A 12,951-nucleotide genomic window follows, 5' to 3' on the forward strand; every position below is an offset into this window, starting at 1 on the left:
TGCAGGAACTACCCAGTGGTAGAAATAAGGTTAGGAGGGAATGCTTGATTTATTTAAGCAAATCAATTTTAAGTACCTCTCAAGCTCCTTTCAAGAGCATCTGTTTGCCTACAAAAAACCACTGTGCTTATAATTGTAAGTAGTTCTAACCTACCCATCAGAGAAAGATTTTATTTGCCTGTATGTTGTCAATAATTTCCCTAAACAAGCTGGCTTTTCTCCCACACCAATGTCATTTCATTAGAATGTCCAGAACAGCCTCGGGGCATGACTGTTCCGGGTGAAAATGTTGTGAGCAAATAGGACTGCTCAAAGCTCTGGTCAAGTGACAGATGTGTGTGCGTGAGACTAGTCGCAGCTCCTGGCTGACTGTCGTTGGGGAGTATTTATGCGCTCAAGGTTTTTCCTCTGTCTTTCTTCCTTACCTTCTCTGGAAGACCCTTTGATGTCCCACATCAGCCCTGGCTTCTATCCCTGTTGCGGGTGAAGGAACTGACAGGGGGCAGTGAGAGCGCCTGTCTCCAGCTCTCATCCATAGTCACAAATGAAAGATGTCTTGGTGTGATTTATAGTCCGTTCTTCATGGGGCTGAGTATGAGAGGACAGGGGTAATTAGCTGTCCCGCTGCCTCTGTCATGAGTGGGCCTGGCTAATAATGCCTGATGTGGCCCATGACACCCGCCAGAGTGGAGACGGTGCTGGGCCTGGTGCCGCCTCTCTGTGATTCTGACTCAGCCTTCTAGGCCTGGTTCCTTGGCGATGGGCCTCATTGGCCTTCTGTGAAGGTCTGCTCACCCCCAGCCTAGTGAGGGTTAAATCACAGAGCTGGAGGCACAAATACTGGCCTGCCAACCAGGTCTCCCCAGTTACCGGCAAGCTCAAAAAAGTAAGGATGAGGAAGGGAGTTCTCATAATGACAAATTTATTTCGTTTAAATGTCTGCCATTATTTCTATCTTTTTTTACATTAAAACCGACCTCTTCTTTGGTGAAGTAATGGTAATAGTAGATATTAGCTGTCAAAAATGTTCTTACTTGATAAAATGGGGTCATGGGGCGCCTGGGTGGCTCAGGTGGTTGAGCATCCTACTCTTGGTTTTGGCTCAGGTCATGATCTCATGGGTTGTGGGATCGAGCGCCGAGTTGGGCTCCACGCTCAGTGGGGAGTCTGCTTGAGATTCTCTCTCTCCCTCTGCCCCTCTCCCCACTCTCTCTGTCTCTTTCTAAAATAAATAAATAAATAAATCTTTTTAAAAAAAATGAAAGGTCACAACAATGCTATTCATCTTGAATTTCCTTTGAACTGTTTTAGCCTGTGAAGTATTGTTTTAGCCTGCTGGGTTTCTAAAGGATGAGTAGGAGTTTGGTAGGTAGACTGGGGCTGGGTGGATAAGTCGTGGTAAGATATTCCAGGCAGGGGGCGTCGGGATGGCTCAGTCGGTTGAGTGTCTGACTTTGGCTCAGGTCATGATCTCAGGGTTCTGGGATCGAGCCTTGCGTTGGGCTCCCCACTCAGCGGGGAGCCTGTTTCTCCCTCTCCCTCTTCCCCCTCTCGTGCTCTCTTTCTGTCTCAAATAGATGGATAAAGTCTTAAAAAAAAAAAAAAAAGATATTTCAGGCAAAGGGAAAAGGACCTGCAAAGTCCCAGAAACACAGGAGGCCATGGTGTGTTTGTTAAGTAGAGAAAGACCTAGTGTCATGGAAGCCTGGGACTACAGGAGGAGGGCAGAAGGAGGAGAGGTCACAGAATTCTGGAACACTAAACTGAGAAGGGCCTTGTCTGGCTTTCTTTCTTTCTTTCTTTCTTTTTAAATATATTTATTTTTAGAGAGAGAGAGAGAAAGCATGTGTGCAAGCACCAGGGGGAGGGGGCAGAGGGAGAGGGAGAGAAAGTCTTAAGCAGACTCTGAAATGAGCATGGAGCCTGATGTGGGGCCCGATCTCATGACCCTGAGATCACAACCTGAGCCAAAACCAAGAGTTGGATGCTTAACCGACTGTGCCACCCAGGCGCCCCTGGGCTTTCTGAGTTTTATCCTGTGGATATCTGTGGGTCTTGGGGACTTGGCTGGGGCACAATCCGATCAGATGTGTTCTTCCAAACAGGACTGGGGGGTAGCGTTGGGGGATGAGGTTGGTGTCAAGGAGGCCTGGGAGGAAAGGCCTTCTTGCACATCCCCAGCTCTCCCTGAATATCTGGAACCGTTTCCAAGTCAGTGTGGTGCCCCCTCCCTCAATTCAAATGGGTCCCACAGTAAGACCCATGTGTTTCACAAATGTGGAAACTGAGGCACAAACGTGGCCGATGTTATCACAAATTTCGGGCTGTGATCCTTTAACTTGCTCATATTGGGCTTTTTAAACTATAGGTTGAAAAATAAACTCTTTCCTGGTAAAAAGTGTATGGAAAGTCTACTTTTCAGGTCCTATCTGGCATGACTATGAGAGGCACCCACTGGAGGAAAGGCAATAGGAGTTGGGGCTGTGATTTACTCTGAATTCTTGAGAGACAGCCGTCTAGGACAGTGGTCATGCTTAAAACAGGGTGAAGGAGGCTGGGGGCATGGTAGTTCCGGGCCTGTTGTAGAAGCGGATCCTGCTCCGCACCCCCGCGAGGTCATTGGTTATCAGCACGGTTACCTGTGATTCTCCCAATCTTGTGCTTTCCGCCCATGTAACTGCCCGCGAATCCAGAGACATGGGCACCCAGGCTGTACCCAATTAGATGAACATTGCTTCGAGAAAACTGAGCAGATTCCTGGAAGACAGAGGCAAGATGGTTACGGCGGAGGGCTCCCAGACAGAAACCTTGTGTGGGTCCAGCTCGTTCTGGGCTCCCCCCTTGTTCTTTGTCCCAGGTGGTAAATGAGGTGCTTAATTCAGCCTCCTGACCCAAACTGGTCTCTCACCTTGCTGGCGCCCACCTTTCAAGCTCAGCTACCTGGGACCGCCCCTTGGGGATGCTGGCCCCTGCCTGCCGGCCTTTACTGGGACCTGCACGCCCTGCCCAGGGCTGCTGTCCATTTCTGTGGGGTTTGATGGTATCCGGGTGTGCTTAGATCCCTTAGCACATCCAAGGGAGTGAGCGTAAAAGAGATAGTGGATGGCGGAGGGGGAGGGAAGATAGTTCTGCCAAATAGGGGTTCAAGCAAGGCATCTGAGGGAGCCCCAATGTCTCGTCTCCACCCTGTGCCCTCCCATTCCTATGAGCTTAGTAGAGTGGTTCTCCTGTCTGGGCTGCTTAGGAGACCAGCTTAATGCACTCAGTCTCAGAAGGGCGAGGAGGGGAGGGGAGGGGAGGGGAGGGGAGGGGAGGGGAGGGCGGGGCGGGCCTTACCTCCAGCCACTGGATGAGAGCCGCCACCTCCTGGCCCACAAGGCGGGTGTTGCGGACAGCGATGGTGTAGTGGTGGTAGGCCAGGGTGAGCCAGTCGGCCAGCCCCACGTTCACGGGCTGGGCCAGCCCAGACTTCAGGGCGGCAACCATCTGCCAGATCCAGTTTTCCAGGAAGCCGTCCACCTGCGGGTGGGCCCACAAAGTCGCCAGCTTAACCGGGAGGGGACACGGAGGTGGGGCACTGAACTAGTCTCTTCTTTCCCCCATTCACCTTTTTTTTTTTTCTTTCCCAACTCTTGGCTAATTAAGGCTGGATCCTTCTTTCCAAAAGAAGGGGCTTTATGTAGGGTTTCTCGACCTTGGCACTATGGACATTTTGGGCCAGATACTTTCTGTTGTGGGGGCTGTCCTGTGCATTGTAGGGTATCTAGCAGCATCTCTGGTCTCTACCAAGCTGATGCCAGCAGCGGGCTCCCCCACAAGTTGTGAAAACCAAAAATGTCCCTGGGCTTGGCCAAATGTCCCCTGCGGGCTACCCCTGGCTTCCAACTGAGAACCATTCTCTCTCATTCTCTCTTTTTTTAAGGATTTTATTTATTTATTTGACACACAGAGAGACAGCGAGAGAGGGAACACAGGCAGGGTGAGTGGGAGAGGGAGAAGCAGGCTTCCCGCTGAGCAAGGAACCTGAGAGAACCATTCTCTTAACATGCCCCTATTTTAAGAGTTTCTGAACCTTAAAATAATGGAAAAGTCTATGTAATCAGGAGCTGAAAGCTGACCTATCCTTTGAGGGTCAGCTCTAATACCTCCCCGCTCCCCTGTTCAATCACAGCTCTGAATCCCAGCTCCTTTGCTCTCTTCCTGCCCACTGCGTCTGCTCACTTTTGAGGGAATAAAACACCATGAGTTGGAACATGGCAGGAGCTCAAAAGATGTTTATGGAGAACCTTTCCGTGTATGTGCTTTGTTTGAGAACCAACTTGCAGGCCACTCATTTTTTTTAAAATTTTTATTGTTATGTTAATCTCCATCATTAGTTTTCGATGTAGTGTTCCATGATTCATTGTTTGTGTATACACCTAGTGCTCCATGCAGAACGTGCCCTCTTTAATACCCATCACCAGGCTAACCCATCCTCCCACCCCCCTCCCCTCTAGAGCCCTCTGTTTCTCAGAGTCCATCGTCTCTCATGGTTTGTCTACCCCTCCGATTTCCGCCCCCTTCATTCTTCCCCTCCTGCTATCTTTTTCTTTCATTTTTTTTCTTAACATATATTGCATTATTTGTTTCAGAGGTACAGATGTGTGATTCAACAGTCTTGCACAATTCACAGCACTCACCATAGCACATACCCTCCCTGGTGTCTATCACCCAGCCACCCCATCCCTCCCACCTGCTGGAGTGGGGGGTGGGGTGGGAGGGCACTCCTGATGGGCTCATGGAACGAAGATATTGGTGTCTGCAAGGATAAATAGGAGTTCACTTATGAGAATAAGTGTGGGCTGGTGACCGTGGGGCAGGGTGTCTAGGATGGTCCAGGCAGAAGGAAGAGCACGAGCAGAGGTGCATGATCATGAGAGGGCCCCGGGGTATGTTTGGAGGGAGAAGAGTCTGGTGTGTCTGAAGACCAGCTGGCGGGAGGCCAGGCTGGAGAACAATGCTGCTGACGGGGCAGGTCATTCGGGGTCAGGTGCAACCACTTATGAATGTGCACCCAGTGCCTTCCATGTAGATAGAGCACCTTGGGTTCAAATCCCGACTCTCCCAGTTAATTAGCGATCTGGTTAACTTTTCTGTGCACGACTTTCCCCATTTGGAAAATGGGGCGAGCCTAGTGGCCTTTCTCCAGAACTGCTGTGAAGAGATCAATCACTGTGAAGCCCTTAGAACAGCGCCTAGAATGCAGCACGCTCTTGGTAAATGTTAGTTACGCACAGTTACCTTCCGAGTCACTGACCCACTGTTCCTATCACTAGTGATAGTAGTTCTAGTCCCCTCTGCATTTTAAGAAGAGTTCATTCTGGGACAGGACCCTGGTAATGGTTTTATCTTCACGTTGCATTTGTGAGCAAGATATTTGTTTAGTCATGAATTCAGTTAACAAATATTTATTGAGCACCTACTATGTAATGGATACTGATCGGCAGAAGAGGGAGAAGAACACTCTAGGCAGAAGGTGCAGGCTGAGCCAGGGCCAAGAGGAGAGAAAGCACAGGGGAGGGGAAGGAGCTAAAAGCAGTTGGGGGCTGCTGGAGTTTAAGTGGGGGCAGGGAGAGGTAAGGGGGAAGCAGGGAGAGTCAGAGGAGGCAGGGAGGGCGAGGGCAAGGCAGGGCAAGGTGAAGGGGGCAAGGGGAGTGGAGGGAGGTAGGGAGGGTGAGGAGGAGACAGGGAAGGTGAGGGGAGCACAAGGAGTGAATTGAGGCAGGGGGAGTCAGTGGAGGCAGGGAGGGTGAGGAGGGCAGGGTCCGAGGGGGAGAGCACGGGAAAGAATCACCAGCTCTGCTGTGTGCAGCCTTTCTGACTTGGTGGCCCCAGCTTCGAACTCTGCCCGTCCCCAGATCTGTCCTCTGGATACATTCCCTCCTTCCCACCTTTTCTCTTTTTTCTTGTAAGGAAAGTCCGTTTGGCTAAAGGAGCTGAAGAAACGGGATACTCTTCTCTACCGCCACTGGCCTCCTTCTCATCCCCATCCTCCCCCAGGGCTCCCACAGGAGAGCTTTCTGTGGCTGATCTTTAGTTTCCTTTAAAACAGGTTTCACCTTCTTAGCGTTCTGCCCTCTGTCTCCTATTCTGTTTTTCTTACAGAAACATGGATTGAGCGAGCTTCTACCCCAGGGGGAGAGAGACACAGTGGTGGTTGTGGGGTGAAGCCTGCTAGGAATGGGGGGCCTGTCGGACCCCTCTGACAAAGGGAGGCTTTGAGAGTGTGAGCTTGGCGCGTGGGGGTTCTGCGTTTGAATCTTTGTCCACTCTTGGCTGTGTGACTATGGTAGCTAAGGTAGCCGACCTTTCTGAGCGCAGTTTCTTCTTCTAAGAGATGCTAACACGCCTCGGAGGGAGGCGTGGGGATTAAACGGGTTGATGTATAATGTAAAGGGCCTAACTTGTAGGAGGGGCTCAATCTATGTTAGGTCCCTTCTTTAGGGGCAGGAAAGCCCAACACCACCTTCACTGCCGACCCTGGGGTGTGTGGAACCCCCTCTTCCTTAGGGTGGGAGCCCTTTAAGTCCTAGAGGAAAGCTCCTAGCAGGCTGTTGGTGCCTCTGCTTTCCCCCTCTAGCAGTGGCAAGCACCCCACTTCGTGGCTACACTCCCGTGGCATGCTGTGGCTCCCCACTACCACATGACACATGGCACGGGGTCTGTATTGTTCATGGGAAGGCTACGAGCCTGCACAAAGCAGGCTCTCAGTGACTAAATGTTGAAAGAGTGGCGGGTGGGTAGACGGGCTCATTTTGCTTTCTACGGTAGGATAGGTGAGGCTTTCAAGAGTATTTTCAAAGATGGCAGGGAAAAGTTTCCAAGTCACGAAATAGATCCCCAAATCTCTGGAGGTTTCAAGTTGTGAACTAAGCTTCAAATCGTGGATTGGTTGGGAACCAGGGAAGCAGAATTTCCTCTTGGAGACAAATCCTTGCTTAGTTTGATTTCAACCATTGCCCACAATATTCTTTCTCCCCTTTGTCCAGGATTTTTAGCATCCCTAAAAGGCTACACTTTCTCTAAGAGGCTACATATCTCAGTCACCTTTCTACCTAGATATGGCCAATGGATGTAACTGGAAGCATTTTACAGATGCTTCTGGGTAGCTAACCTAAAAAAACCCCACTCTTTTATACCAAAGGCCATTGAACTGTACACTTTAAATGGATGGATTGTATGGTATGTGCATTATATCTCAGTAAAGCTGTTTAAAAAAACCCATGCCCTTTGACTCCTTTGTGTACACCCTTTACTAATTGTGTTACCTGGAATAAAGATGAGATGGCCGGTGTTCTGGCTACCATCTTGGACTATAAGGACAAAGGCTACACTTTAAGAATGGCAGAGTAGTAAGCTGGAAATGAGCTGGGTCCCTGAGGACTTCATTGACAAAGTCATTTATCCAGTTTTGGATTACATATCTCTAGACTATCGTGTGAAATGGAAACAAACTTCTGTTTTATTTGAACTACTGTCAGTTGGGTTTCTGTTATTTGCAGCTGCATTTAAACCTTATAGTTACAACATCGGGAGGCTATGTCTTTTAGCTTCCTATCTCTTGTGAAACAGGCAGATTCACCCACATGGACCGCAATCACTTCTGGGGCCCTCATGTGCTGTGAGACCTCCTTGAACCACATTTTATTATCTGAAACGTGGAGGTAATTATACTTTCCCTATCCTGCTTATTCATGGGATTGACATAATCAATGAGATCCTGTGTGGGGAAGTACTCGGAAAATTAGAATCTGCTTTGCAAATATTATGCACAGAGGTGTTATCACTGGCTCCCTATCTTTTTTATGAAAATTGGACACACGAGGGAGAAAAGCAGAAAATGTAAATGCAGAGAGAGAAAAGGCACATCAGCATTTCCTACCGACCACCCGTGGATTATCATCACCAGGGGCAGAGAGGAGTTGAAGCTGCACCGCTGTAACGTGTCTGGGTGATTCAGCCGAATCTGACAGCCCTTATCCGTTTCTTCTTCAAAAAGCAGAAATCTGGTCTCTGTCTCCTGCAATGCTTCCTTTGTTTCAACAGCTCTCGATCTTCTTCCAACTGGCTCTGGAATGCAAGATTGGAGACAGTGCTTACCCTGGCGACTGTCCCACCTCTGCCGGCTCTGGGACAGCCCAAAGTTTCCTAAGAGCACCAGCCAGCAGGGTTACTGAGAGGTACTGGAGGTAGGCATGAACCGCAGCTTTGGGGAACCCAAGAGGGCATGTCCAGCAGAATAGCCATTTCTCCTCTGGGAGATGATGAAGGCTGACCTACGAGAACCCAACACAGAGGTAGAGGGAGCCAGATCCTCCATCCTGCCATCCTGACTATGGGCTCAGCCAGTCAGATATGGAAGTACCTCGTGGACAATAGGGATATGGAAGAGGCAGTTGTATAAGATGAGTATTTCACCCTGAGTCACACTGCCAATAAGCAGTGGCATCAGGATTTGAACCCAGCTCCCTCTGATTCCAATTGCCTACATCCCTATACTGCAGAGATAGTGAATAGAGCACGTTAGTTAGATGACACTATGCATTTGCCCATGTAGTTCCGCCCATTGTCACTTGCAGACACGTTATGCCATGTAGCCTTGCCTGGACCAGGTAGGGTTCGGGCAGAAAGGATCTCAAAGGCGTGGCTGATTCTGTTTGATGCAGGGAGTGACACTGGGAGGAGGACTTTTCAGAAAAAATGATGCTGATCCTGCCTGGAAGGATAGACAGGGGCTTGTGTGTGGGGCTGTGTGGGTGGTGGGAGGGAGCAGGGCTTTCTGAGCTGGGGGAACAGAAGAGTTAGGGCTCAGAGGGTGGCACCTTGTGGGCACGAGGAGGAAAGAGACAAGCCTGGGCAGCCAGAGTGTCAGGGGCCCCAGGATGTTGGGAGTCTGGACTTTATGCCTGAGATGATAAGTTTGCTGCTAAGGCATTTTTCAGCAGGAAAGGATAAATGAGTATCCATTCAGAATCTTTCAAAGACTGTAGGAGAATGGGGTAGGGGAGAGAAAGATCGTTTTTAAGCTTTTACCTTCAGTTGTTTTCTCAAAATGCCTTCTAGTCTTTCTTTTGGGGGAGGCTGCTCCTGGTCTTGAGTCATTTTGGAGTGGTGATGAGCAATCACGCAACTCTGCCAGGTCAGCCATGCTCCTGGCCAAAGACAGACACCTCTGCTCAGGGGCTGTGCGAAACCCAGGGAGGTGCTCTGTTCTCAGGGTTGGGGCACCAAGGTGGGTGACCACTTTTGTGCCAAGATTAGAGATCAGGCCAAGAGCTGGGGGAGGATGCCTTCATCATCCCTTCTAGCCCAGGGTGGGCTCTCTGGGGATTGAGGGGCATACCAGCATTTTGGGGCAGTGACCTCAATTGAGCCTAATTATGAAGGATCCCGATCATTCATTCTGAGCATAAAGTCATTCAGGCTTCTCAAACAATAAGTCTTGGGCTTTTGGTTTCAGGGGACAGCAGGATGGAGAGATGATGAACCTACAAAGTGCAAGGGGAGGTATTAATGAAACCAATTTTCCTACCCAAAGGTTATTAATTTGAAAAATCATTGCAAAGGGCAATGATTTTTCACTAAGATGACAGAGTGAAATGCATCATATTTTATTAAAAGGAGATGTGAGTGAGAATCTGAATAACTGCTCTGTGATTATTAAGAAAATGTCTGTTGCCCAGTGTGGCTTTCCCAAGCTTAGAGGCTGCCCAAGATTGTCCTCATCCCTGCCAGGGGGCTCTCAGCTCACGTTCCCCATTTTGCTGCCCCACCAGCTTCCTGGTCTTCTAAGTAGAAGCTGGGCTGTCACCTTGCACTCCTATACCAGCCTTCCAATCAGTCTGAAGCTTCAGGTTCCCAAATATCCCTAGAATCCAGTGTCCCAGCTCAGGTGCATACTGCGTCTTGCTTGGTTGATTTCAACAGCCCCCTAACACATCTCTCTCTCTCTCTCTCTGGTCTTGACATCCTCCCCCATGCTGCAGCTCAAAGATACTTCCTAGAACGGGAATGACTATCAGATCCTTTAGTGACTTTGAGCTTCGTGGTGTCACAGCCAAGGTCACCACCCCAGTGATAACCTCTCATTCCCCAGCTCACCCCCACCTGCTACCCATGGCCAACGGTTCCCCCTACCTTGGCCCTCTCACTCCCACCTCTGTTGCTGTGGCTTCCTGGTGCGCCCTGGACCATCCATTAAAAAGGAACTCAGACATTACACCCTGGAGGAAGCCTTCTCATCTAGCCAGAGATCATTACTTCCTCTCGCCGCCAGCGCTGTGTTGGGTCCTTGCTTCTAATGTGCTTGTCATGGGGTCTGGTAATTTATTTGTTTAGGTGTGTACTGTTTTCTCCATCAGGCTCTGAGCTCATGGAGGTCTGTGCTGGTAGGCGCTCTATGAATGCTTAGTGAATGATGTATTCTGTGGCATCCTGGTCTCACATCAAACGCGAAGATCTGATTTGTCAACCATTCATGCATTGGCGTGAACGAAATGTAACTAACTTTCTTTAATTTAGTGACGGAATAGCTACATCTTCCTTCGTTGTAGGATAGTGGACTCCAATGCTTGAGAAGACTATATATGAAAACAAGATGGGGATAGAAATAGTACCTATCTCGGGCGCCTGGGTGGCTCAGTTGGTTAAGTGACTGCCTTCGGCTCAGGTCATGATCCTGGAGTCCTGGGATCGAGTCCCGCATTGGGCTCCCTGCTCAGCAGGGAGTCTGCTTCTCCCTCTCCCGCTCCCCCCTCTTGTGCTCTTTCTCTCTCTCACTCTCTCTCTCAAATAAATAAATAAAATCTTAAAAAAAAAAAGAAATAGTACCTATCTCATGAAGTTGTTACAAAGATTAAATAAGATATTTGTAAAGAGCTTAGAACAATGCCTGACATATAATTAGCACCCACATAAGGTTGTGTTAAAGTAAGTACGAGTTGGAGTGGCATCTTGCATTTTTGATCTGTGAAATCCTTTTTTTCTGTGAAAATTTATCCCAGTTGCCCTCACAGGACCAATTCTGTCTCATGTGTATTCACTCTGGATTTAGCTGGGAGAATAAGCTCTTACGCCGGTGCCTAGGGCCAAGTCTGTTCAGGAGAGTCCTGTGGAAAAGCGGTTGTCAGATAGAAAGGCCCACAAACAGCTGAATGGAACTGGGCTCTCCCTGTTCTTCCTGGGGGCTTGGCTTTCTTTTAGCATGTAGAGGAGCGAGGAAGTTATGTATATATATGAATTTATATTCACTCATCTATTTCCTCCACAAAAACTTATGAAGCATATATTATTATATTATGCCTTGGGCCCTGGCTAGGTAATATTTGGAGGCACATAGGGCACGACCTCTGTTTTTCAGGGGTCCCCAGTCCGGTGGGAGAGGCAAGTATGAGAACCAGTCCTCATGTGTGGTTGCTGTCAGTGCTGCCGTGGAGGGACACCCTGAAAAGGGCTTAGAGAAGACGCCAAGGGAAGATGGGGCATCAGTTGAGTCTAGAAGGATAAAGATTCTTGAGGAGCTCACGTCTAGGACAAACTGTTGAAGAACGTGAGGCTCTAGTACCTAAAAAGAATCAGATTTAGTGGAGGACATGAGCCTCAAAGGGGCTGCTATGGGGAAGAGGGCCTAGAATTCTCTTGTGCAAATCCAGGAGATAGAGACGGAATCAATGGGTGGGTGTGACACTGAAGAAAATCTTAGACTTAAAGAAGTTCACAAAGATTCATAGTGGAAGAAATTAGGACAAAGAGAAAATAAGTAAAACAACAAAGACCGAAATGCTAACAGATTAGTGCTCTAGAATGCGCACGACGTGATCATCTAATGTTGCTGAAGATGGGCCACAGCTTTTAGTCTGAGCTTCTTATTGGCCAAACCAGAGAGGGAAACAGGAACAGTTATAGGATTCATGGTGTCCAGTTGCTCACACTTTCCCGGTGCTGAAGCCTGAGACGGTTTCCCTATATGTTATTGTAAAAAGAGGTCACTGGGTGAGGCAGTGGCCACTGTCTTGAACGCCATTCCTACAAAATATGCAGTAGCAAGTTTTATGTGGTTGACTCTGAGTGCTCTGTCATCCTCAGTGGAAGCGGCAGCCACAGTGCCAAACAGCATGTAAGTCACAGGGGATCTCTGGGAGGCTCTTCACTGTAATCCAGCAGTAGTCTCTGTGACTGACTGAGGGAGGCAGGGGTCACTTCAGGTCACATTTTGGGTGGCAGGAAGGAATAGAGCTCCAGAGCCCGAGTGTCTGAGCCTCCATGGGGACAGAGTCTGATTGCCCTTTACAGAACACAGAATGCGGCTGCATCCTCAGCCAAGCCATGGCATCAACGACACATGGCTATCGCCCATACCCACATGTATACCAAAATCTTTCCCAGACTTTAGCCCCACATGTAGCCAGCTCTTGACTGAGCACCTCTTACCAGGGGATCCTTTCGGTACTGCAAACCCAGTGAGGCCAAACCGAATTTATTTTCTTTCTTCCCAACCCATTCTTCTTCCTTTCTCTCTACATTTCCTCTTGTGATGCAAAACACCATTATTTATCCATGCTGTTGCTCAAGCTAGAAAGTTTAGAGCTGTTCTGGGATATTCTCTCTGTCCCCTTGGTGACCCTCATGGGTCACCAAATACTGAGGACTCAGCCTCATGATTATCTTTTCTCTCCTCTGCCACTGGCCTAGTCTAGAACCTCATGCAATTTTTTTTAATTGCGAAATTGAAATTGAAATTGTGAAACTGTTTTATATTTTATTTGTAGAATTAATACACACTCATTGTATATGTATAGGTATATAGAATTTGAAAAATGCTGAAAATGAATAAAGAATCTCACTACTGGGACAAAAACACAAGTAATATTTGGAGTATTTCCGTCTAATCTTTTATTATGGAGTTCCGTAGAT

The 12,951-nt window shown here is 48.6% G+C and overlaps 1 protein-coding gene across 1 annotated transcript in view; it reads right to left on the reverse strand.

Annotated features, from left to right (window-relative positions):
- LIPC (lipase C, hepatic type) overlaps positions 1-12,951 on the reverse strand; it is a 158,341-nt gene that overhangs the window by 26,256 nt on the left and 119,134 nt on the right. The window contains exons 3-5 of the mRNA XM_045899978.3: positions 7,922-8,109; positions 3,337-3,519; positions 2,640-2,757 (exon numbers count right to left, since the gene is read on the reverse strand). Coding sequence (XP_045755934.1) covers positions 2,640-2,757; positions 3,337-3,519; positions 7,922-8,109 — 489 coding nt within the window. The remainder of the gene's footprint in view (positions 1-2,639; positions 2,758-3,336; positions 3,520-7,921; positions 8,110-12,951) is intronic.

Source organism: Mirounga angustirostris, unplaced genomic scaffold (genome assembly GCF_029215605.1).
Source record: "Mirounga angustirostris isolate CCGP_5_RB_7025 unplaced genomic scaffold, mMirAng1.0.hap1 SCAF_9, whole genome shotgun sequence".
NCBI classification, from domain to species: Eukaryota; Metazoa; Chordata; class Mammalia; order Carnivora; family Phocidae; genus Mirounga; species Mirounga angustirostris.